The sequence below is a fragment of the Salmo salar genome, chromosome 01, assembly GCF_965601325.2.
Source record: "Salmo salar chromosome 01, fSalSal1, whole genome shotgun sequence".
Taxonomy (NCBI): Eukaryota; Metazoa; Chordata; class Actinopteri; order Salmoniformes; family Salmonidae; genus Salmo; species Salmo salar.
This window is the reverse complement of record NC_138291.1, coordinates 146,661,069-146,685,597: the sequence shown is the minus strand read 5'-3', so window position 1 is coordinate 146,685,597 and position 24,529 is coordinate 146,661,069. Positions and strand designations below refer to the sequence as shown.

Genomic DNA, 24,529 nt, shown 5'->3' with positions numbered 1-24,529 from the left:
GCATGGTGTATGTGGGAGCACAGATGGTGTAGGTTAGGATGCAGCTCACCAGTCACCTGTGTGTGTGTGCGTGCACCCCTCTCTGCCAGACATCCCAGATGATGAGGCACAGTACTGGACCGGCAAGCTGGATCGCATCAACACTATGAGGATCCATGATGAGGTAAGGCCTACCCAACATGCAAGGCGCCAGGAACAGTGTGTCAAATATGTAGATGCAAAATGTACGTATTTATATTTCAAGCAGTTACACCGGTAATCTATTTATGGAAATAGCCTCTGTTTGCATATTGTAAAATACCATGTACATTGCGGTCAAATGTTTTGTCACCTTATCTCGTGGATTACACTTGGCTCTTTGCATTCACTAGCACACAGTAATACATGTAACTAGACAATGGAACTAACTCTGGTCATATGACTCTTTCCTCACAGAAAACACTGGTTAGGTACTGTATTGACATGTGTTCATCACTGTTTGCTGTGCTCTGAAGTGACAACATAGATTGTAGATAATAACTAACTATTGCATGCAGTGGCATTGAAGTCATGGTGGTGATACAAATATTATACAAATGCAGGAGTTTGAGAGTGACGATGATCCTTTGTTGTTGTGGATGATGGTCAGAGGTCACAATTCCTGTTCTCTTTTCCTCTCTCCAGTACCCTCTGCAGGATGAGGTCCAGAGACGCCCCATGCCGCTTGCTGCCTCCCAATGCTGTGAGTGGCTGACTTCCACACCATAATATCCCACTAGATGGCGATCTCTCATCCCCGTCTCTCTCTGGCTTACCATTTAGTTTGGGCTTTTCACGTTCTATATTTGCTTGTCGTATTCCTGAGTTATGTGTGAATCTCCTAACCCAGACTTAACATCAAGTAAGCCTTTTATCCAATACATTTTTTCCAAAACAGTCACTGCTCATGCAAAGTTATGAAGAATGTCAACACACAGGGATGCCACTTTCATGCATGGTCATAATTCCCCCTCCCAAGTCAGGCACTGTTTTTGCATACTCTCCACTACCTCTCACTTTACTTCTCTGCCAACACCCTCACCAGGCAACTATTTCGGATGGGCTGACACACTGAGTATGTAAAACAGTCTTTTTTGTGATGAATTTTATCCCTTCCCAAAGCTTCACCTTGGCCTATCCTCAATGCATTGTGCATGTTATCCAGCACCAAAAACAATCGCTACAGCCAGCCCCCCCCCCCCCCCCCCCCCCCACACACACACACACACACACACTCCTCTACACCTCATGTCAGAGTTTCATCTATATTTCTTGAGTTTCATCACCTTTATCAATTTCCCCACGGGACATGGAAATACACACATCGTTATTATTTCTACCTGCATGTAAACAAAACTGGACAATAGCAGTTAAGCCAAGATCTGTTTTTGCAGTCAGCGGGTCACCTTGATAAGCATAGTGGAAGTTGATGACTTCCTGAACAGATGTCAATGAGATGCAACCGCATCGTCACACAGACAGGGGGCAGTGTTCGCCAGCCTGTTTTGAAAAATGGAAACATCAGTTTGTCCTGAACTATCTATTTCACTTATCAGTCTGGAGCGCAGCCCAGCTCAACTTGCACCTTAAGCAGGCCACTCAGCTCAGGGTCAGCATTCTGCAATCCAAAGGACCTGTCTGCGTGCCAAAGTTGAGACTGCGTCACTGAGGAGAGACAATGTCAACATTGCATTTGAATTTCTTAACTGATTCATTTTGGAGTTTCCCTTTTTGACTGTTTAATGACTTATACGTTCAGTCGCATCACATTCCCCTTCCCACTGTGGTTTACTTCCTGGTTGGCTTGCATTCAAAGGTGCATGACCCTTGCCCTCCTTACCTCCCTCTTACCTGACCCTTCCTGACCCCAGTGTATATCACCACTTGTTCTTATTGTGTAACTCATATATGTATGAGGCGAACATGTTTTTCTTTTTTTTTGTGAAATTGTGAGCATCAGTGGGATATTGTAGTGGAGATTCTGTAGTCATTTTTAGCAGTTGTTATAATGCCTAGGTCTCTAGAAGTTATCTTGTGGAGCTTGTCCTTTTGCCCCTCTTACAGCCCTGGATGACCATGACAGTGCGGTGGACGACCGGGACAGTGACTACCGTAGTGAGACCAGCAACAGCTTGCCCCCACGCTACCACACCACGACCCAGCCCAACTCCTCCATGCACCAGTACCCCATGGGCCCCCGGCTCCAGAACCACCTGGACTCCTGCACCGACTCCATCCGCAGCTTTGACATGGACTACAGAGACCACCGTGGTAGCAGGTAGAGCTTCTGAATATCAACCGCAAACGTACAACACATGCCTCTACACAAAATTCACAGAAATGCACAAATTCAACCCGTAAAAGATTGCACACCTGTTCATATATTCTACAGTCATACATATTGACAGATAGTGAAGGATGTCCAGAGTTAGGACATTAATAAAACATGTTTAGTGCTGTATCGGACATTTTATTTTGTTTTGTTAATTTTCTATGTTTAAAACAAACTATGTAAATAAATCATATTGCAAATACACCCAGTTAGCTGAGGGCCTGGATCTTAACTGTTTTGTTTGTTAGAGGGCTTCCCTCTTTCAGACGATTAAGGGACATCCACCCTCCTGGGACAGAATGGCAGAATCAATTGGCTGCCTTTGTTGTACCCGGAATCCAAGCATATTTCTCAAGTAATATGAGTAGCTTTAAATCTAGTCAGTTTATGTTCATTTGTCACTGGCACATGGTTTGACACCGCATAGGAAGGAGGTAAACGATGTCACCTGCTTGAATATAAGAACAGTGCCCCCGAGGACGTGCTACTTCCATCTGCTTAGGGTGTGCGCAACCGTGCAAGATAACCCAATAGCAATTGAGTCTTTGGTGTTTTGTGTATTTGGATCTAGTATAGAATTTCATTTAGTTAATGGAATGTGAAAATGCAGTGTAGCTTTGAAGAAGGAACAGATTTGGTCTTAAACAATGTCGAAATTGTCCAACTGCTTAGATTGTTTTCCCATATGGAGCACAAATAATCTGCCAACTCCATTCATGTACCCAGTGTAGAGTGGGTCTTTGCTCTCTTACATGTGTGACTTGCTGTGGAAAACATGTGCTTCAGTGAGATTGTGGTAAATCTCAGTCTGTGTGGACAGATAGAAAGCTGATCCGGATAATTCCATAACATCTGAAAAGAAAAGTGGGATTACAGCCAGGAAAAACTGATTTAAAATTGACGTATTGTTATATGAAACTTCTTTGGCAGTTTGAATGAAACTGAGCTTAGTTAAGCCTGCTCTTGTCTCATATGGGTCTTTGTGACCCTGGTTTTGGAAGGGAAGGTTCAGTAAGAGGGAAATACTGCCCTCCCTGACCATATTTCTATGCAGTCTGTAAAATTACTTTGGACAGAGATACTTCAGGTTGGATTTCAGGGCTTTTGTGCTGTTATTGATAATCCCCCAGAATGACAAGATCACGCACATAACACGGGCATATCAAACAAACTGAACACACATTCACCAAATAGTTATTTACACATGACAAACATTTTTATTTATCGTATGTATTTAATGCTTATTGTCTGTCACATGGGCTTTATTACTTTTCTGTTCTCTTATAATTTGCAATAATTTCTGTTTGCTTTTTTCTTTCCGGTTTTTGTCCCCCCTCGCTCATCCCATTTTGCCTCTACTTTAATCCATGAACCTAAACTAGAGCAATAAACCATAAAGGGAGGGTCAGGATCATCCCTGTAGATTCTGGCATGGGTGTGGAGGATTGGGAAAGCAAATACAAAGTGCAGGGGAGAAATCAGCTGAGCGAGTTCCTGGACAAGGAAGAGAATTGTTGGGTTGAGGATGATGTTATTCTCCGAATGGGGAGAGCTCTCACTGAGCCCTCAGGCAGCTCGCTCTGCCAAAGCACACAACGCAGTGGCATCCTACCTGCCACCTACCCAGTGTGCTATGACACTATCGATCGGCGGCGGAGAAAAAAGATCCGGGATCCAGGAGGGCTGGCCTTCTCAGAGGCGGAGAAACTCACAGACGAGCCTTTTCCCCCTGACCTTGCACTCCTCCGCCAGAAGAGAGGGGAGCTAGTGCTGCGGCAGGTGGCAGAGATCGAGGAAGAGGAGGAGCAGATGACGCCATGCCTCAAGCCATACAAGAATGGACTTCTTTACAAGACTAGGATGTGGGCCAAAAACAAGCTGGGGGACACCTTGGAGAACTATGTGGCGTATCAGGAGGAGGAAGCTGCCAGAATGAGAACAGGTTTGGCGTACGATTCAGAGGAGGAGCTCCAGCACTCCATGGGATCAGAGGAGGAGCTCGAGGAAATTGCCTCCTTAGCGGAGGCCATTCACTCTGAGAATGGGAGGGTCCAAGGCAGGTATGCTTCATCCCATGGAGGTCACATAGACAAGTATCAGAGTTATCTGGTTAAGAAGAGTGGAAAGGGGAAAATGGGAGGATGGGCTCCTGAAGCAATGCTGTCTCCAGTGGAGGAACCAAGTGACGAGTATGTAGATCCCATGGATGAGCTCCAGTGCCTAGTTGAAACAGTATCAGAGTACCTGGCTGAAAAAGAGGAGGAAATAAGCAGGTATGGGTCTCTTCCCAAGTCATCCAAGTCAAGGTTATCTTCCCAGGGCAGCATAAGAACAGAATCTACTGGAGAGGACCCAAGGACCCCTATTGATGTCAAGGAAGAGACCCAGACAGAGGCTCCACCTGAACCAGGAATATCTGGAGTGAAACATGCAATGAGTTCATTATTCAGTTCCTTCACAGACAAGGTTAGTTCAGCACCCAAGCAGCCACACTCTGGTTCTGCAGAAACTAAAGAAGTACCACCTGCACCATCTTCTCAATCTGGTATATCTAAGCTATTTTCATTCATTCCAAAATCCACCAGTCCTGCTCGTGTAGCTCTTGTATCTCCTACAGCTCACCCCAACAGAACATTTTCCTTCAATTTGCCTTCCCAGTCTGATGCCAAGACACAAGTCCAGAATCAAGAAATGCCAGCCATGAGAACAGAGATGTATAGTACAAGTGATGAAGTTCAGGACTCTGCAACAAAGCCACAAACACCAGCAGTCACTTCAGTTGTTGAGAAAATGAGTTTTGCTATAAAAAAATCTGGTGAAGTGGTAGTGAACTCCACCGAGGGAAAACAATCCCCAGGGAGAAGTGGCTCAAGAGAGGGCTTTCAAAATCTTGTAAACTGGGAGGAGAAACATATCCAGCAAGGTGAACAGTCAATGGCTGTGGGAGGAGGCAGAAGACTTGATAATTCAAGAAATGTACCCCAAAATAAACAATTTGTTAATACACAAGGAAAAGTTGTGCATATGAGACCTGACTCTATGACTGCCTCTCAGCAAAATGTGCCTACTTCAGTGGATGGGAAGTCCATCAGCCAACCAGAACCAGCGAGTTCAGGGTTCTTTAGCCCTTTCAAGAAATCGTTCAGTTCATTGATTGCACCAGTTAACCCTGTTCCCCCGCAGGGCCCTCCACCTGTTGCAGTGTATCCTGTATTTGGGTCGGCACCAGATATTACATCAGAGAAGCCTGTGGAGGAGCCATCTTTAGGCAGTAAGCTAAAACTCCAGTTTCTCTCCTCTGACAATGTATCTTCCCAACAGCCTCCAAAAGCAGCAGGAGGAGGAATGTTCTCTGGGTTCATGAAATTTGCTTCTGGTGAGGATGTCAGTGCTTCCAAACCCCTAGAAATTCCCAGTCAAGAACAGGCCCAGCATCACCAATTGCCCCCAGTTCCACATCAGCAACATCAAAGGCCTCCACCAATGTCTCTTGGGATGCAGCAAGCTCCTCCTGAACCTCAAGGTTTTTTGACAGGTCTTTTTAAAGGGGCCGCCACTGACGATACATCTAAGGTTGGCTCCAATCAGCCCCAGCAAGGAGGGCTGTTGTCAGGACTTCTTAGATTTGGCTCTGGAAGTGACTTATCTGGGAACCCACCACCACAGCAAGTCCCCTCAAACAGTCAACCTCCTAGTGCCAGTAATCGTCAACAGTTCCCTCCTCAACCTCCCCCACAACAAATTGCACCTCCTCCTTCTCAGCCTGGGGGTATTCTCTCAGGGTTACTGAGGTATTCCTCTGCAGAAAACCTTTCACCTAATGTACAATCTCCCCAGGGCCAACAGCAAGGGGTGTTCCCTAGAAATCACCCCAGTCAGAAACAAGCACCAAGCCCATCCCAACAACCACCCTCTCAACAAGCACCCCCACAACAAGGAGGACTTTTCTCTGGGTTGTTTAAATTGGGTTCCTCTGATAATGTTTTGAGCACCCAAACAACTCCCCTCCAGCAGCAACAACTGCCGTCTGGTGGTCCTCGTAATCAGCAGAACTTCAACCACCAGAATATGCAAGGGCCAAACCGTGGTCCACTGAGGGACCAGGCTTTTCTAGACAATAAACCAGGCTTCTCTAGACAACATACAGTTCCGAAACCTGCTCAACAAGGTGGTCTCCTTTCTGGACTTTTTAAGTTTGCTTCTGCAGACAATGTATCTACCAATCAGTCCCCAATACCTCAGACACATTCTGCAGCTCCTCTCAATCAGCCTAGCCAGCAGTACCCAAACAGGCAGAATGTGCCGTTGCAAAACCAAAATCAGCCTAGTCAACAAGTACAAGACCAAAATCAACCAACACAGCAGCCTAGTCAACAGGTACAAAGCCAAAATCAACTAACTCATCAGCCCAGTCTGCTGTCTGGGCTATTCAAAAAATCTTCCACAGAAAATGTGCCTCAGCAGTCGCCACCAATCAGCCAAGAAAGACAGCAACATGTAATTTCGCCACCAAATGTAATCTCGCCAAATACCAGACAAAATCTAACTCCTTCACGGCCAGAGACTGCAAGCCAGCCTGGAGTTCTCTCTGGATTGTTTAACAAGTTAACAAAACCCTCTGGAAATGTTGAGGCCTGCAATCCGTCACCAGCCATGCAAATACAACATCATACAGTAACTCCAGCTGGACAGCCTACACAGCAAACTCATCCATCTACACACATACCACATCAGGTCCCACATGAACCCAATGAGGAGGCTGACAAAAAGCCAGGCTTTCTATCAGGACTATTCAATAGGAATCCAACAGATGAAGCCTCCACTCATAAATCAGCAGAAATTGTCAAGCACAATCTAGAGCCAAAGACACTATCTGAAAGCTCCCCAGGTTTTCTCTCAAGCATGTTCAGAACTGGGCCAAGCAACACTGTAGCGAACCATACTTCTGAGTCTGAAATGGAGAGGAGAGAAAGTGGTCTCCTTGGTCGCTCCTTTCCAAGACAAAACAGAAATGTTGCAGAAATTGCACCTGGCTCATGGGAAGCTGAGACTTTAGATTTAAGGACATCAGCTACTTATGCTAGGTCTTTTCAGAGCCGACCATCCTACACATCATGCAGCACTGGCCATTTACCTCAGTTAATGCACTACCATGGTTCTCTTCAGTCAAACCACCCAGTAGCCACCTCTTACAGTGCAGAAAATATGTTATCCCTTTTACAAGGGCATCCAAATACTGCAGTGATGTCATCCCAACAATATCTTAATCAAAGTAACCATTCTTTATATTCAATAACCGGACAGGATGGTTACCAAGATCTGTTGGAATCATATGGAGTCAATTCTAGTTATGGTGAAAACCAATGGATCCAAGAATCAATTCTGTGGCAGCAGCTTCAAAATCAGTCACAGACTTATCACACAAGTGATGTGAGTTATGTACAGCCTCCAGAAGGAGCAGTGTTCCAAGACTCCACTCTCTACTGTAGCTCCACAAATATAGATAATCAATATAGTTCCCCTCAACCATGGCATGAAATTGACTATAACAAAGAACCGATTAAGCACCACCAACAAGAGGTGCCCAAAAATGTTGACAGCAATCCATATGCCAAGAAAAAATTATGGAACAGCTATGATGACTTGGGAAATCTGCATACTAATCAAATGATGGAACAGAAGGAGTACTGGACTGAAGAAGAGGGTGCATTGAACTTGAGCACCAAAATGAGTAATGCTAAGTTTGGTAAGTGGAACTCCTTTGATAATGGTAGCTGTTACAGTCTGAATGGCATTTCATATCATGAGGGCTATTATGAGGAAAATCCACCTAATCTATCTTATTCAGCTAATTGGCAATATAGTGACCAAGGCATGGTTAATCAAAGTCAATTGAGTTTGACTAGGTCATTTGATTGCAGTTACCCTAAACCTCACAATGGAGAGATGGAAGAGTGTATGTACTTGGAAGAGACAGAATGGTACCAGCAATGGCTTGTACTTTTGGAGCAAGGTATGTGGTGGCCAGCTGATGATGGGGATTGTGGGTACTTTGTTTACACTGATCATGAATACATATATGCCTTGCTAACAGATGCAGGAGGTACGATGGTCTATGCTTGTGCACCTGAGGGAGAGTCCTTGGGAACTGGGCCTGATAACTTCCCAAGTGCTTGGCTACAAAATGAAATGGTCACAGTATGTGGATTTAAAGTCCCTCTCTATAATGAAGATGAGCTCCTCTGGCTCCCTGGACAAGATCAGGGTGATCCCAAACTCCTCAATGCCCCCCTGGACCTATCTGCTGCCTATAGAAAAGGAAATCAGATCATGAATTTGAACCTGGAGCGCTTCTCTCAGATGTTTGAGAGCTCCTTCCTTGCACAAAAAGAACAGGCTGTAGATTTCTCACTATATAGACTGAACAAAGTCAGAATGGATCCAAGACAACCCAACCATGCCTATCATAATCCATATATGGAAGTCATAGACCTTTCGTGTTCTAACAGGGATCAGAAAGGCCCTTATTGGAACAATCAGCAAATGAAGGAACTTCTCTCTCAAAAGGTTGCTGTCTCACATAATGCTACCCCCACCATAGATTCCTCTCAACAACGCTTGAACAACTGTTACCAGCCTCGTCAAAGAAGGCGTTCATCTTTTGGGGTCAGAGTCAGGCATGTAGATGACACACCAGAGGAGGAATGGAGACAGAGAGTGACTCCAGGAGAGGAAATACCTAATCGCCAAGTCAAGAAGTTCTCTTCATTCATTTCCTCAATGGTTGGCAAAACCGCTGAGTCAGATTTGAACAAAGGAAGAGCTGGCTTGGCTTCTCGCGTTAATGGAGAACAACATAAACCACCTGGGACTGAGGCTACCCCAGTGGACCAACAGGCCAAGAGCATACTTTCATCAGGTTTCCAGAGTCTCAAATCAAAGATTATCAAAGAAGATCCCCCTGCTACAACAACTCCGGCTCAGAGTGCAGTTCAACAGACAGAGAGACCAGCCGCATCCACCTCTTCGAGAATTCTACCCACACCTCCCGCATCTGGACAATATGGGCAACCTCCAGCACAACCACAGACTGTTACTCAGAAACCTAGACTTGCACGACAAGCCACCATGTCTCAGCAAGCTGCTCCACCAACACAGCCCACAGTGCCAACCAGTTCCATGGACCCACTCAATAAATCTGTCTCTCCCCTACAACCACAATCACAGTACACCACAGATAGATCATCTGTAAAACCAGTGGAAAAACCAGCTGAACAACCACAGGGAGGATTTATGAGCTTTTTCAAGTCTGCCCTACTGATCGAGGAGCCAATGCGAGAGCCCCCTAAACCCCCAGAACCATTGTCAAAACCACAAGATAGAACTGGTTCTACTGCTAGCTTACCTGGCAGCACATCCCCGAATAAACAGGAGGACACAGGCGCTTCTAATCTTTTTGGGTCAATAGGCAGCTTCTTTAGTGCAGAGTCTCCTCCATCACAGCAACCAAAACCTGTTGTTAAAAATGAGCCAAACAGAGTTGTTACACAAGGTTCTCAATCAAGACCATCTCTACAGAAACAACAAACAATGGACGGAGTGCAACGTGGGGTACCACATCCAGCTCCTGGTCAGCCACCAGGTAAAAGCATGTCACAAGTATTTCCTCCCAATACAAGCACTGGCCCCACCCCAGGCCGATCACAGACTATGACACCAACCGGACAAACCAAACAGGAGCCACCCCCCAAACCATCAGGTGGACTGTTCGGCTTTATGGGAGAAATTGGAGACATGATCTCTGGTACACCAACAACTACAACTGCTACTAAAGAGGAATCTCCTGGTATGGGGTTATTGTCCATGTTTGGGGGGTCTAGTCCTCAGCAGGCACCAACCCAAACTGAGTCATCTCAAGCACCTCCTCCAGAACCACATGTTAAAAGTTTATTCTCAATGTTCGGTGGACCAAGTCCACCACGGGGACCATCACAGGCGGCAACACCACAGGCACCTCAATCTGAACCCAGTCCACCACAAGCTCAACCACAAGCTCAACCTCAACCAGAGACTAGCTCTATTCTTGGGGGACTCTTTTCTGGTTCATCTGCCAGTGAAAGCCCACCAAAAGGATTATTTTCAATGTTTAGTGGCCCCAGTGCCCCACAACCTCCAGGACAAGTTGGGTCAGCTCCAGAGTCCTCTGTCCCAGAATCTACAGTGCATAAAGAACCACCTACCAAAAATGTGTGTTCCATGTTCAGTGGCCCTCTGTCACCCCCACAAGCAAGCCCTGTTGATTCGGTAGCCACAGTACCTACTCCTGAGTGTGCCAATGCCCAGAAGGAATCCATCTCAGGTATTCCACCTCAGGAATCTGCCCCACCTAAAGAGCCACCAGCTACAGCTGCCCCTCAAACTGCGGGTTCTATGTTGGGAGGGTTGTTTGGAGGATCTAGTCCGCAGCCAGCTACAACTGCCCCTCAAACTGCAGGTTCTATGTTGGGAGGGTTGTTTGGAGGATCTAGTCCACAGCCAGCTACAGCTGCCCCTCAAACTGCGGGTTCTATGTTGGGAGGTCTGTTTGGCGGATTTAGTCCACAGCCAGCTACAGCTGCCCCTCAAACTGCGGGTTCTATGTTGGGAGGGTTGTTTGGAGGATCTAGTCCGCAGCTAGCTACAGCTGCCCCTCAAACTGTGGGTTCTAAGTTGGGAGGGTTGTTTGGAGGGCCTAGGCCCCAGCCAGCTACAACTGCCCCTCAAACTGCGGGCTCTGTGTTTGGGGGATTGTTTGGAGGACCCAGTCCACCCCCAGCACCTATTCAAACAGCAAAACCCCCTGAGAACAAAATATCAACAGCTGCACCTCGCACAACTCAAGCAGATGGCACTATAAAAATAAAAGAGCAGGGAAATGCACCTGAAGATGGTCCTGCAGTTGAGGCTGTTGATTCTGCAAGCACATTACCTACCCCTGAGTGTGCAAGTGCCCAAAAAGAATCCATCCCAGAGGGTGCACTTCAGGAACCTGCCCAACCTAAAGAGTCCGAAGCCCCTAAAGAGCCACCAGCTTCAGACACTCCTCAAACTACAGGCTCTATGTTGGGAGGGTTGTTTGGAGGGTCTAGTCCCCAGCCAGCTACAGCTGCCCCTCAAACTGCAGGTTCTATGTTGGGAGGTCTGTTTGGAGGGTCTAGTCCCCAGCCAGCTACAGCTGCCCCTCAAACTGCAGGCTCTATGTTGGGAGGTCTGTTTGGAGGGTCTAGTCCCCAACCAGCTACAGCTGCCCCTCAAACTGCAGGTTCTATGTTGGGAGGTCTGTTTGGAGGGTCTAGTCCCCAGCCAGCTACAGCTGCCCCTCAAACTGCAGGTTCTATGTTGGGAGGTCTGTTTGGAGGGTCTAGTCCCCAGCCAGCTACAGCTGCCCCTCAAACTGCAGGTTCTATGTTGGGAGGTCTGTTTGGAGGGTCTAGTCCCCAGCCAGCTACAGCTGCCCCTCAAACTGCAGGTTCTATGTTGGGAGGGTTGTTTGGAGGGTCTAGTCCCCAGCCAGCTACAGATACTCCTCAAACAGAACCCACAAAACCCCCAGAGAACAAAATATCAACAGCTGTGTGTGATACCACTCCAGATACCACTGCCAAAATAAAAGAGCCGGGAGACACCCCTAAAGATGGTACTGCGGTTGAGGCTGTTGATTCTGAAACCACAGCGTCTACCCCGGAGTGTGCCACTGCCCAAAAGGAATCCATCCCAAAGGGTGCACCTCAGGAACCTGCCCTACCTAAAGAGCCAGAAACCCCTAAAGAGCCACCAGCTACAGGACTTCTCTCCCTGTTTGGAGGTTCTAGTCCCCAGCCAGCTACAGCTGCCCCTCAAACTGCTGGTTCTATGTTGGGAGGTCTGTTTGGAGGTTCTAGTCCCCAGCCAGCTACAGCTGCCCCTCAAACTGCTGGTTCTATGTTGGGAGGTCTGTTTGGAGGTTCTAGTCCCCAGCCTGCTACAGCTGCCCCTCAAACTTCTGGTTCTGTGTTGGGAGGTCTGTTTGGAGGTTCTAGTCCCCAGCCTGCTACAGCTGCCCCTCAAACTTCTGGTTCTATGTTGGGAGGTCTGTTTGGGGGTTCTAGTCCCCAGCCTGCTACAGCTGCCCCTCAAACTGCAAGTTCTATGTTGGGAGGTCTGTTTGGAGGGTCTAGTCCCCAGCCAGCTACAGCTGCCCCGCAAACTGCAGGTTCTATGTTCAGCGGTATGTTAGGAGGGTTAAGTCCCCAGCCCGCAGCTACTTCTCAAACTGCAGCTTCTATGTTTGGGGGGTTGTTTGGAGGGTCCACTCCCCAGCCAGCTAAAACTACTCCTCAAACAGCACCAGCAAATCCCCCTGAGAATAAAATATCAACAGCTGCCCCTGACGCCACCCCAGCTGATAGCACTGACAAAATAAAAGAGCCAGGAGACACGGGCACCGTTACTTTACACGAACACTCACAATTATCTGAGGCACCAAAACAACCTGACACCAAAACTCAGCCTCAGGAGTTGGTTGGACTCAAACCTGATGGTAATGCTGTTGAAGTAGCCCAGGATCAAGGGATTGAGAAACTTCCTGCTCCAGCTGTGGACTGTCAATCAAAAGAAGCGGAAATCCCTGCATCATCAGGGCAACCTGATAAAACAGAACAGCCCTTGAAATCAGAACAACCTCCAACGAATGATCAGTCCAGTTCTGGAAAAGAAAAGGCTGCATCTGTGGAAGGAGAAGTAATACATGAGAAGCCCATTGTAATTGTGGGAGAGCCTGAGAGTAAGGGAATGGACAAATCAGGCCCACCAGTGGAAAGTACCCAGAAAATTCCCCAAGCTGACCAGTTGACTAAGACTGAAGAGCCAGCCCCCAAATCCCTGTTTGGGGGTTTTATGACAGGAACCAGTGATGCAGGAAAGTCTTTTGGATCCATGTTTTCATCTCCCCCCACAATTCCCAAAGCCATTCCCACAATGCCTCAAGCAGAAGCAGGTGGTGGTCTGTTCTCAGGATTCAAAACGATGTCTGCAGGCCTGTTTCAGGAGGAGAAGCCAGGCGCAGCAAAGCAAGAACCATCCACAGCCTCTCTATTTGGGACAAAATTAGGTTTCTGGGGGGCTGCTGCCGAACCTCCCAAGCCACAAGCTCCTCCGGTTATTACCACTCAGCCCAAAGCTAATGATAAGCCAACCAAGGAGACAAGTGATCAAAGTTCGGTAGGTCCCCATGACTTAGCCAAACCCCAGATTTGCATCTCCACACCTGACGTAGATCCTTCAGCATCCCTGTCCCAAATGGAGAAGGAAAGCCTTGTAGAACCACTCCCCTCTGCAGATTCCACCTCTGAAGTGCTGCTGGACAACCAGTCCAAGAAGGACCTATTGAGTTCTAAAAGGCCAGTAGAAGCATAATAAATGGTCTTCCCCAACACCATTTATGATGCATTGATATTTTGGGGAGAGTAATCCGGGTCCAGCTTCGCACTCCACCCCACTGAATTCTGTGTTCTGTTTTTCCTTTAACCGTGTTTGTTTTTAGCGTTTGTGCTACTGTAGCCTTGTGGTGTTGGTGGTTGATTGTGAAGTATATTATACCCATCGTGGTATAGTGATAATAAGCTAAGTATTTCTTACTCTTGAACTCCTAACGTAAGATTAATTCTATTTGCAATTAGAATTCTATGAATGCATTCAAAAGAAAGTCTAACCTTACAGAATTCCCTGTTGTCATTGTTTGATCAAATTAGAGATTTCAGTAACTCATTGTCCCCCAGATATAGAAATACAGAAAACCAATACAGACAAACAATGATTGAGATAATTTAGTACATTCAAATTCATTTCAGGCAATTGGTGTATGCATTCTAATTTGCCAAAATGTAATTTTTTTTCTCTCTCTAAGGTTAGATGTCTTTTAAAATGGTGTACAATTCAGTAGAAACAATGGACTAGTTGTAATAACGTCTATATCCAATTAATGAGCCCAATCAGTTGCATGATTCAAAGTGTTTTTTTTTCCTCACAACAGTTATTATTCTAATATTAAGTCTCTTCCCTTACCTCTTTTTCACCACTCCAGTCCGGTGGAAAGTAGTCGCTTTGGGTCCTCTGGAAACCTGAGCCAGACCAGCTCCCAGCTTAGTGAGACAGGCCAGGAGAGTGCTCCAGGCTTAGGGCTAGAAGAGTCCTTCCACTCTTACCACAGTACCACCTTCTGCCCCTCTACCAATGGCCAGCAACCCACCAACGGACACCTCCCCAGCAATGGACACGCTGTTTTGGGGCAGGAGGAATTGCGCAGACCCTCCCTGGATGTGGGGAAGAGCTTAAATGGCTCTATGAAGAGATTGGACCACTCAGTCGAGAAAATATCCAATAAAATGCTGCAAAGGTGAGTCTGACCTCCAGCAAGTGTCATACATTTCAAACACTTAGATAAGCATCCACATTTTCGAGCAGTAAATATTACAAGTACAGTATTAGTGAGTGGTCATTCTATCTCTTTCTCCCCACACACCCCAGTTTCCACGACAATGGGCCTCCATTGCCCTTCTCTCCATCCAGAATACGCTGGTTGAAGGCCATCAACAAAGTGAGGGTACAGCTGCAGGAGGTAGGAAGTTATCGCAATGTAACTTGTCGGTCCTTTGCTCTTATCTTTTACTCACTCTCTACACATTTGCAACCACCATTTTATTATCCTGCTACCTGTTTGTATTGTTTCCCCATCTGCATGGTTGGGTTTCACCTCTATGGTAGTTTGAACTAGGCAAACTATATTTCTTATTGAAAGTGTATTTAGATGGATTTACTTGTTTACTGCTATCTGGGTGTTCCCTCAGTGAGGTACCAGAGGGGTTTTCATGTTGTACATGCAGATCATCCCTCTAAGGTCTACTGGGAGTTACTTATTGTTGCATAAACATGTATTGAACAACCAGAATGTGTTACTCTGCTTGGTATTTCAGTACAGTACACAGTTTACTCTCTGGAAAATGTACAACCTTTAATTTCTTGCACTCTGGCCTCTCCAAACAACCCCCCCCACTCCCTCCCTCCCCCCTCTCTTCAGACCCCTCTAGTTAATTTCACCTCTCATCCTGACACCATGTAATTGTGAGAGGTAGGCCTTGGCTTCTCTTTGTAAAGTTACACGTGACCTGGTGGCCCTGTGCTTCAGAGGTGGGTAATTATCATTAATGGATTGTTAACTCAAGAATGAATCGCTCTCTCACCCAACAAAGAACCTCTCAAATGTAGCCTCTCGTCTTCTCGTGCTATATCAGATTAGTGTTTTCCATAATACAACCCAAGCTACAACCAAATTATGTGTAGTTCATAAGTAAGTATGTTGATGTCCAAAATATCTTCTGAAAAACAGAGTTCAGTCTACAGTACTTATTTATTTTGCTCCATGATCCCTGTTGTCGTCTTCCCTGTCTATGGATCTATCCCTCTGCAGCAACTGAGCTAATGGAGTGGTGAATTGAGCCTAGGGGAGAGACTGAGCAACTGAATGAGAGAAAGAGGGAGAGATGCAGGAAAATGGGGAACGAGTGTGAGGGGAATAAAGTACAGCTTCAATGTTGTTTATCCCATTTTTCTTTTGCGTATTTTGCCGAGCAAATGTAGGCCATGCTTTTTCCTGTGATGAAGATGCTCACTTGGGGTGAAAGGATATTGGGGAAGTGTTGCACATACGGAAATAAAAACTGACACGCCCAGTTAGATATAAAAAGGTACAAGGTAAAGGAATGGGCTGAGATGTTGGCAGAATAATACTGTCAGAAACCATGTTGATTTCACATAGTAGACTTGGTGCTTAGGACTCATTTGAATGAGATGGTGGCCAAACCAGTATCTCCAAACTGTCGCTCAAGGAAATTGAATACATCAAAAAATGAATGACCTCTGTCAACCTCAATTTATCCTTATTCTCTGTGAGGTCGGTATCTGGGTTGGTGCTGCTTTGAGGTTTTACATTGAAGCCAGTCTGTCTGTTGGTCAGAGACAGTTCATATACAGTGTGAGGCCTGCTTTCAGCTGTAGCACAGATTATGTTGTCTAAGCATGCACTCGATTAATCAAACTCCACCCGCGGTTAGAGACCAGTGCTGGTCGTAATGAACAGGTTACAGTTGTTGTGCAGTGTCTGGTTATGAGGGAGCAGTTGTCATAGCCCTGATCCATTATACTAATTGCTATAGGGCCGGTAGAGAGAGGGCCATGTAAATGCCTGCTGATGGAAGGCAACAGGAGAGATGTAGAGCAAGGTGAAAGCCATACACAGTAAGTGTTATTTATTTTGGGACATCAGGAGGGACTTAAGACACAAGCCTGTATCCTGACAAGACTGTGTAATGAAGTACAATTAGTCATTCATCAGTCAATAAAGGTGTCAAAGGACAGGATAAATCTAATTGGGTGCTACAATGCATCTTAACACACATTTTCACACATTTTGGAATGGATATTAGCTTGTGTGTTTGTCTGGGTACATCAGTGTGTATGTCATATACAGTGCCTTCACATTTTGTTGTTAGTCTGAATTTTAATTGGATTCAATTGAGATTTTGTGTCACTGGACTACACATTACCCCATAATGTCAAAGTGGAATTATGTTTTTAGAAGTGTTTACAAATGAATAATAAATGAAATGTATTCAACCCCTTTTTTTATAGCAAGCCTAAATGAGTTCAGGAGTAGAAATTTGCTTGACAAGTCACATAAGTTGCATGGACTCTGTGTGCAAAGAGATACAGACATCCTTCCTAACTCAGTTGCCGGAGAGGAAGGAAACCGCTCAGGGATTTCACTAAGTCCAATGGTGACTTTAAAACGGTTAGAGAGTTTAATGGCTGTGATAGGAGAAAACTGAGGATAGATCAACAACATTGCAGTTACTCCAATACTAACCTAAATGACAGAGTGAAAAGGAGGAGGCTTGTACAGAATACAAATATTCCAGAAACATGCATCCTGTTTGCAATAAGGCACTAAAGTAAAACTGCGAAAACTGTGGTAAAGACTTTTACTTTATGTCCTGAATACGAAACGTTATGTTTGGGACAAATCCAACAACACATCACTGAGTCCACTCCTCATAATTTCAAGCATGGTGGTGGCTGCATTGTGTTATGGGTATAGTTGTCATCAGCAAGGACTAAGGAGTTTTGTTTTAGGATTAAAAACAAATGGAATAGAGCTAAGCACAGGCAAAATCTTAGAAAACCTGGTTCAGTTTTCTTGCTAACAGACACTGGGAGACATTCACCTGTCAGCAGGACAATAACCTAAAACACAAGGACAAATGTACACTGGAGTTGCTTATCAAGATCACAATGTCTTGAAAATCTTTGGAAAGACTTCAAAATTGCTGTGTAGCAATGATTAACAACCAACTTGACAAAGCTTGAAGAATTTAAGGAATGTGCAAATATTGTACAATACAGGTGTGCAAAGCTCTTCGACTTACCCAGAAAGGCTCAGCGCTGTAATCGCTGCCAAAGGTGATTCTAACATGTATTAAGTCAGGGGCCTGAATGATTAACTATTACAAATATATTAGTGTTTTATTTTTCATAAATTCTAACATTTGTAAAAATAAAAAAATCTTCCACTTTGACGTTAGTGTTTTGTATAGATTGTTGACAAATCCATTTTAATCCCACTTTATAACACCAACAAAATGTGAAAAAAGTCGAAGGGTGTGAATACTTTCTGAAGGCACTGTATGTGTGAGTTATGAAGTCAAAAGGGTAGGCACACAGCCAAACGGAGAGAGTGAGTGAGGACAGCGGGAGGAGACCGATAAAGAGGGGGAAATGAAGAGGGAGACTGAGAGCTGGCATTTTCACAGTTTCAGATTAGCTTTGTGCTGGAATATGTCGCCAGAGGACAGAGCGAGCGAGAGAGAGAGAGGGAACAAGAGAAAGTGAACGCACGAAAGAGTGGGAGAGAGGGGTGGGAGGGATACTTAACTGGGAATGAACTGTCATGTGAGCCTACACTCCTCGCTCCTGCCCTTCCTGTGTTTGTACATCTGGAATGAGAGAGAGTCAACACTTCCCCTGCGTCTGTCAATCTGGGTGAAGACGACCAGTCGTATGTGCTTTGAATGTAGAGCATGGAATTAAATGTACAGTACCCGGAGATATTTAACGAACGGAAAAAAATCCATGGTGACTTTTACGATTTTGCGCTTGTCATCTATTGAGCAGTTTTCCACATGGGGTAAGGTTTATTGAATGATATGCATCTGTAGAAATTGTGTTCTTGCATGAAGTTTGCATTCAATATTGCACTACATAAAGAGAATGTTTGCTCCTGACTTTTATTTGTGAAATGTACTACTAATAGAATATCTGCTTTTCATAACAAAGTGTAATATTGAATTATAGTTGAGTAATGTTTTTACAAATATTAAAGGACAACTTTGCTCTTTGTTTACCTTTATTTTACTAGGCAAGTCAGTTAAGAACAAATTCTTATTTTCAATGACGGCCTAGGAACAGTGGGTTAACTGCCTTGTTCAGGGGCAGAACCACAGATTTGTACCTTGTCAGCTCGGGGATTCGAACTTGCAACCTTTCGGTTACTAGTCCAACACTCTAACCACTAGGCTACGCTGCCGCCCCTGTTGCCTGAATAAGAAAAAGAGCGGCCAATCGATCAGTTGAAAATGAACAAAGCAAACCAGACTTTTTTTCCCCAGGCCGCAGACCATGAAGGAAAGAGAGAAAAGACATTGCTCTTGGGCACTTCAGTGACTCTGTCAGAATTACCCAGACAGGCTCCTAGCAGCTGCCTCCCCCTCTCCGTAGTCTGGACAGCTTACTGTGGAGGCTGAGCCACTGGCCATTCAGACTATATGGGCCACTGGCTGGCTAGGTTAAATGGGCCAGTAATGGTCTTCAGGAGCTTCTGCTGAAAGTAATTTGTCTAAATTACATTTAGATAATCAATGTGTATTTTACCTCAACGTTTCTGTTAATCTTGTCCCTGTTTATTTTCTGATTGTCATAGTTAATGGAGTATGATATGAAATGGCTAAAATGGGTCATTTAAATGGAAAGTTAATGGATGTGGATATCTAATTCCTGACAGTCGTGGACAGCTGTTATAAATGTATATACATCACTAATAGCCAAATGGTTCTGGCAGGCTAGCTGTTCTTATTGCTATGCATGATTATGCCTTCCTGCCAACTGTGCTCTTATCATGCTAATGCACACCTCCAGAACTTGAGTGGTATTGGACAGAGGTAAAACCTCTGGTATAGGAGCGGGTTAATGAAGTTTCCCACCAAAATTAGTTTTGTGACCAACTGTGGTAAATTTGCAGCAACTTGTGAACGTCTGGCAAACAATTCTAGGAAACTTGTGGCCAACTTTCTGTTTGCTGCAAACTCCGTATGAATATGCAAATTAGATCAGGTTTTTGGTTACTCTGTTAAACAACATTGAAATGTATCGACATAAACCAAATCTCATAACTTTAAATGAACTTCAGAGAAAAAAACTAAACATACTAAATGTACAGTACCAGTCAAAAGTTTGGACAGCTACTCAATCCAGGATTTTTCTTTTCTTTTTACTATTTTCAACATTGTAGAATAATAGTGAAGACATCAACTATGAAATAACACATATGGAATCATGTAGTGACCAAAAAAGTGTTAAACAAATCAAAATATTTTATATTTGAGATTCTTCAAAGTGGCCACTCATTGTCTTGATGACAGCTTTGCACACTCTTGGCATTTTCTCAACCAGCTTCACCTGGAATGCTTTTCCAACAGTCTTGAAGGAGTTCCCACATATGCTAAGCACTTGTTGGCTGCTTTTCCTTCACTCTGCAGTCCAACTCATCCCAAACCATCTCATTTGGGGTGAGGTCAGGTGGTTGTGGAGGCCATGTCATCTGATGCAGCACTCCATCACTCTCCTTCTTGGTCAAATAGCCCTTACACAGCCTGGAGGTGTGTTGGGTCATTGTCCCATTCGAAAAACAAATGATAGTCCCACTAAGCGCAAACCAGATGGGATGGCGTATTGCTGCAGAATGCTGTAGTAGCCATGCTGGTTAAGTATGCCTTCAATTCTAAATAAATCACTGACAGTGTCACCAGAAAAGCACCATCACACCACCTCCTCCATGCTTCACGGTGGGAACCACACATGCAGAGATCATCCGTTCACCTACTCTCCAACTCACAAAGACACGGCGGTTGGAACCAAAAATTCTCATCAGACCAAAGGATGGATTTCCACCGGTCTAATGTCCATTACTCGTGTTTCTTGGCCCAAGCCAGTCTCTTCATATTGGTGTCCTTTTAATAGTGGTTTCTTTGCAGCAATTTGACCATGAAGGCCTGATTCACGCAGTTTCCTCTGAACAGTTGATATTTAGATGTGTCTTACTTGAACTCTGAAGCATTTATTTGGGCTGCAATCTGATGTGCAGTTAAGTCTAATGAACTTGTCCTCTGCAACAGAGGTAACTCTGCGTCTTCCTTTCATGTGGCGGTCCTCATGAGAGCCAGTTTCATCGTAGTATTTGATGTTTTTTGTGACTGAACTTGAAGAAACTTTCAAAGTTAATGAAGTTTTCTGGATTGACTGATCTTCTCTTAAAGTAATGATGGACTGTCGTTTCTCTTTTGCTAATTTGAGCTGTTCTTGCCATTATATGGACATGGTCTTTTATCAAATAGGGCGATCTTCTGTATATCCCGCTACCTTGTCACAACACAACTGATTGGCTCAAATGCAATAAGAAGGAAAGAATCTCCACAAATTAACTTTTAACAAGGCACACCTGTTCATTTTAAATGCATTTCAGGTAACTACCTCATGAAGCTGGTTGAGAGAATGCCAAGAGTGTGCAAAGCTGCCAAAAAGGCAGGCCACTTTGAAGAATCACAATTATAAAACATACTTTTTTTTTTGGTTACTACATTATGCCATATGTGTTATTTCATAGTTTTGATGTCTTCGCTATTATTCTACAATGTAGAAAATAGTAAAAATAAAGAGAACCTTGAATGATTACAGTAGGTGTGTACAAACTTTTGACTGGTACTGTACATCACGTCAGAGAATGTGTAGGAATATATGATACATTTTTAAAACCCAGTGAAACAAAGCCCTATTGTCTAAATATGTTTTTCACAAGATAAGATTTCATAAGATAGGATTTATTATTAGAATTGATGTGCACTCTCTGATTGCAATCTGAGAAAAACAAAACGTGTGTGTGTGACAGTCTTAAGTGGTGTTAACTCAGATCTGTCTAAAAGACAGTGCCAGAGCAAATCAATAGATTTTCACATTCACTGACACACTTTGGCTATTTTAGGTGACAACACATACACACACACACACACCATGCTGTTTTGCCATACAAATACGGTCTACATTTGGGTCGAAAATATTGGGTTAAAATATTGTTACACAGAGAACATGTTTTAAAATGTTACATTTGAAGTTCACTCTACTAAGGACATGGACTAATAACTCATTACTTGTATGTATTTTATTCATAAAGCACTTTTCACAATCGCTAAAAAGGAACATTTTGTATTTAAAATAAATTGTTGCGATAGAATGAAAGTGTAACACAACGCGCTTCAGTAGTTGAACCAAAGGCTAATAAGCCAGATACCATACTGTAGGCAAAAAGCAGGCACAAATGCATTGAAAAAGAAACTAAAAGTAATTTTAACAGAGCTATAAATCGTGGCTTAAGAGCATATTAGCATTGGAATGAGACACTCATGGCTCATCCGTCTATTGATCTATTAATTCATAGGAACATATCAGCAGGAGGGCTGTGCGTCCTCCTGTCACTTCTCACACTACATACAAGAGCAGATACTTATCCACTATTGTTCAGTGGAAAAAATACATGCTCGCAACAGTCTTGCTGCGGGGGATTTTGTTCTTTGCAGCTAATACACTGTGGTCTGTAGGAATTCCCATGCTGGGGCACAGTGGGAAAATTGATATCAACACATCATAGTACTTGAAGCACACATCCAGTGCCCAAAGCAGTGTGTACCTTGCTCCAATGCTGGTGCATTAATGACCGTAAACACCTGTGAGCAGTCCCTAAGAGTCAACACAAATGGGTAGGGTCTGGTCACCTCCGCCTGGTGCAGGTACTCAACCATGTTGGTCCCAACTTGTTAGAGAAATAATTTGCTTTTAGAATATGAGGACTTGTCAGGCACACTGACAATGCCATCACACACAATTTATTTGGTATATTTTATAGCAATTTACATCAATCAACACCCAATCCCTGTTTGATGCCTACGTCTTCTATTCATTTTGGGCTGGGGCATATAGTTTCATTTACACAACACTAACCATGTTTCCAGCCAACCACGTTCATTTGGCTGAATTACCTGACGCATGAAAAGTCATGACCGGGCTGATGGAAAGATTAAATGCCTACAGACAACTTGTTTGTTTGACGTAGTGGGATGTCTCTTTTAACCCAGAGTAACCAAAATGTATTACGTGAGAAATGGCAGCGGAAACTCCTTTACCACAAATATTGCTATAATAACCGTCATATCAAAGTAACCCTGGACAAGCACACCTGATTCAACTTGTCAACTAATCATCATGGCCTGAGTGAGTTGAATTGAGGTGTGTTTGTCAAGGGCTAAAACGAAACTGTACTGTTGGGGGTACTCGAGGACCAGGGTTGGCAAACACTGGGCTAGAACGCATGTGCCAGAGGGGGCACATTTGCTATATAATGCAACCACAACCGTTTGTGACAAAACTATCAGTAGAGTTGAAAATGCAATGTAAACCCATTTAACTTGTTTTTTTTTTTATTAGGTACATGAGAATTTAACAGCAAAAGTTATTTTTATGTGCACTTCGTCATCACGCATAGCCTTTTATCCGCAAAAGGTCAGTTTGCTGGAAACGTCACCGGTGGGAAAATGTGTATTGTTTTATGCAGATTCGTTTTATATTTGCATTTAAATCTGTCGCAAATTGAATGGAAATCTACCCAATGTCTTTGAGTGTGCAGTAATGCGTAACAGATTCTGGAATGCTGTTCCTTTCATTCAAGGTTTACAAAAGGCCATCTAATTTTCCCATCAATCTCCCTATGCTTATCCAATATTTAAACTAACAGGCTGAAAGTCAATGAAGGGCTTTCTGGTCTCATTGAAGCTGGGTCGGAATGTCTTCCTGCCTAATTTGTATACTGGTGTTGGGAGGACCACTGTCAGAAGTCTTAAAGCGATGTCACCTTGTGTATCTGGCGAGAAGAATGTTTAGTGAATAACTTGATAGTTTCAGGCTAAAAATTAATGAGCATGTGAGGTACCACCAGCAGGGTTATTTCAAACTATACCTGCACTTCCAATATAAGTATTTAGGTCTGTTTCTCTCTGGGCTGGTAAAGCAAAGTTTTTTTTTTATTTTTTTTGGTCCTTGAAGACTGCAATCCAGTACCGGTGAGTTTCCATGAGCAGTCCGAGTTTGAAATGTAGAAGTCCTGAACAATCTGTTGTAAAGCAGACTAACTTTTTTTGTAATATTTTATTACCGCCCCATATGACTTCAAATTGCGTTATGTTGTAGCCAGACAAACGATTACTTTTCCGTTGCAGTTGATCGTTCGTCTGGCTAACACCTAACTCTTGAAGTCCTCCTGACTTCAGAGTCTGGAATGGCTCTTTGATGTTGTCGGCGCAATGCGTCGATAATGAAGGGGGCTGTGCTTTTACTGGTTGGCTCTCCTCTGTCTTTCTCACTCAAACAGCCATACACTGAGTACTGCCCACTTCTATTACAATGGTTGGATTTTCAGATCCGAACAATGAGAGGTCTCAACCCTGAGGGAAAAATAAACATCTGAGAGAAACAATCAAACCCTATTGTGCAATTTATTAGAACATATTGCATTAACAAACAGCCTCCTTTCCAAGACCAGTGTGGTCACAGCTCTCCCTGCGCTGTGAGTCACGTGGGTTGCGTCAGCCAGGCTAGTTAATCCCAGCAAACAGAATAAAATTAAAGTCTGTTTTTGTAAAAAATGTAATCCACCATGGCCTGGAGTATCCAGCAGATGTGGATACTCTCTGACTATCTCAACTGTCTTGGCCCCATTCTGTCTGGTCCACT

At 44.2% G+C, this 24,529-nt stretch overlaps 1 protein-coding gene across 2 annotated transcripts in view; it reads left to right on the top strand.

Annotated features, from left to right (window-relative positions):
* The window catches only part of unc13bb (unc-13 homolog Bb (C. elegans)), a 105,245-nt gene that overhangs the window by 42,262 nt on the left and 38,454 nt on the right, over positions 1-24,529 (top strand). For both annotated transcript variants that reach the window (XM_082955324.1, XM_082955323.1), the window contains exons 6-10: positions 90-163; positions 664-721; positions 2,083-2,296; positions 14,451-14,762; positions 14,894-14,984. In XM_082955324.1, coding sequence (XP_082811450.1) covers positions 90-163; positions 664-721; positions 2,083-2,296; positions 14,451-14,762; positions 14,894-14,984 — 749 coding nt within the window. The remainder of the gene's footprint in view (positions 1-89; positions 164-663; positions 722-2,082; positions 2,297-14,450; positions 14,763-14,893; positions 14,985-24,529) is intronic.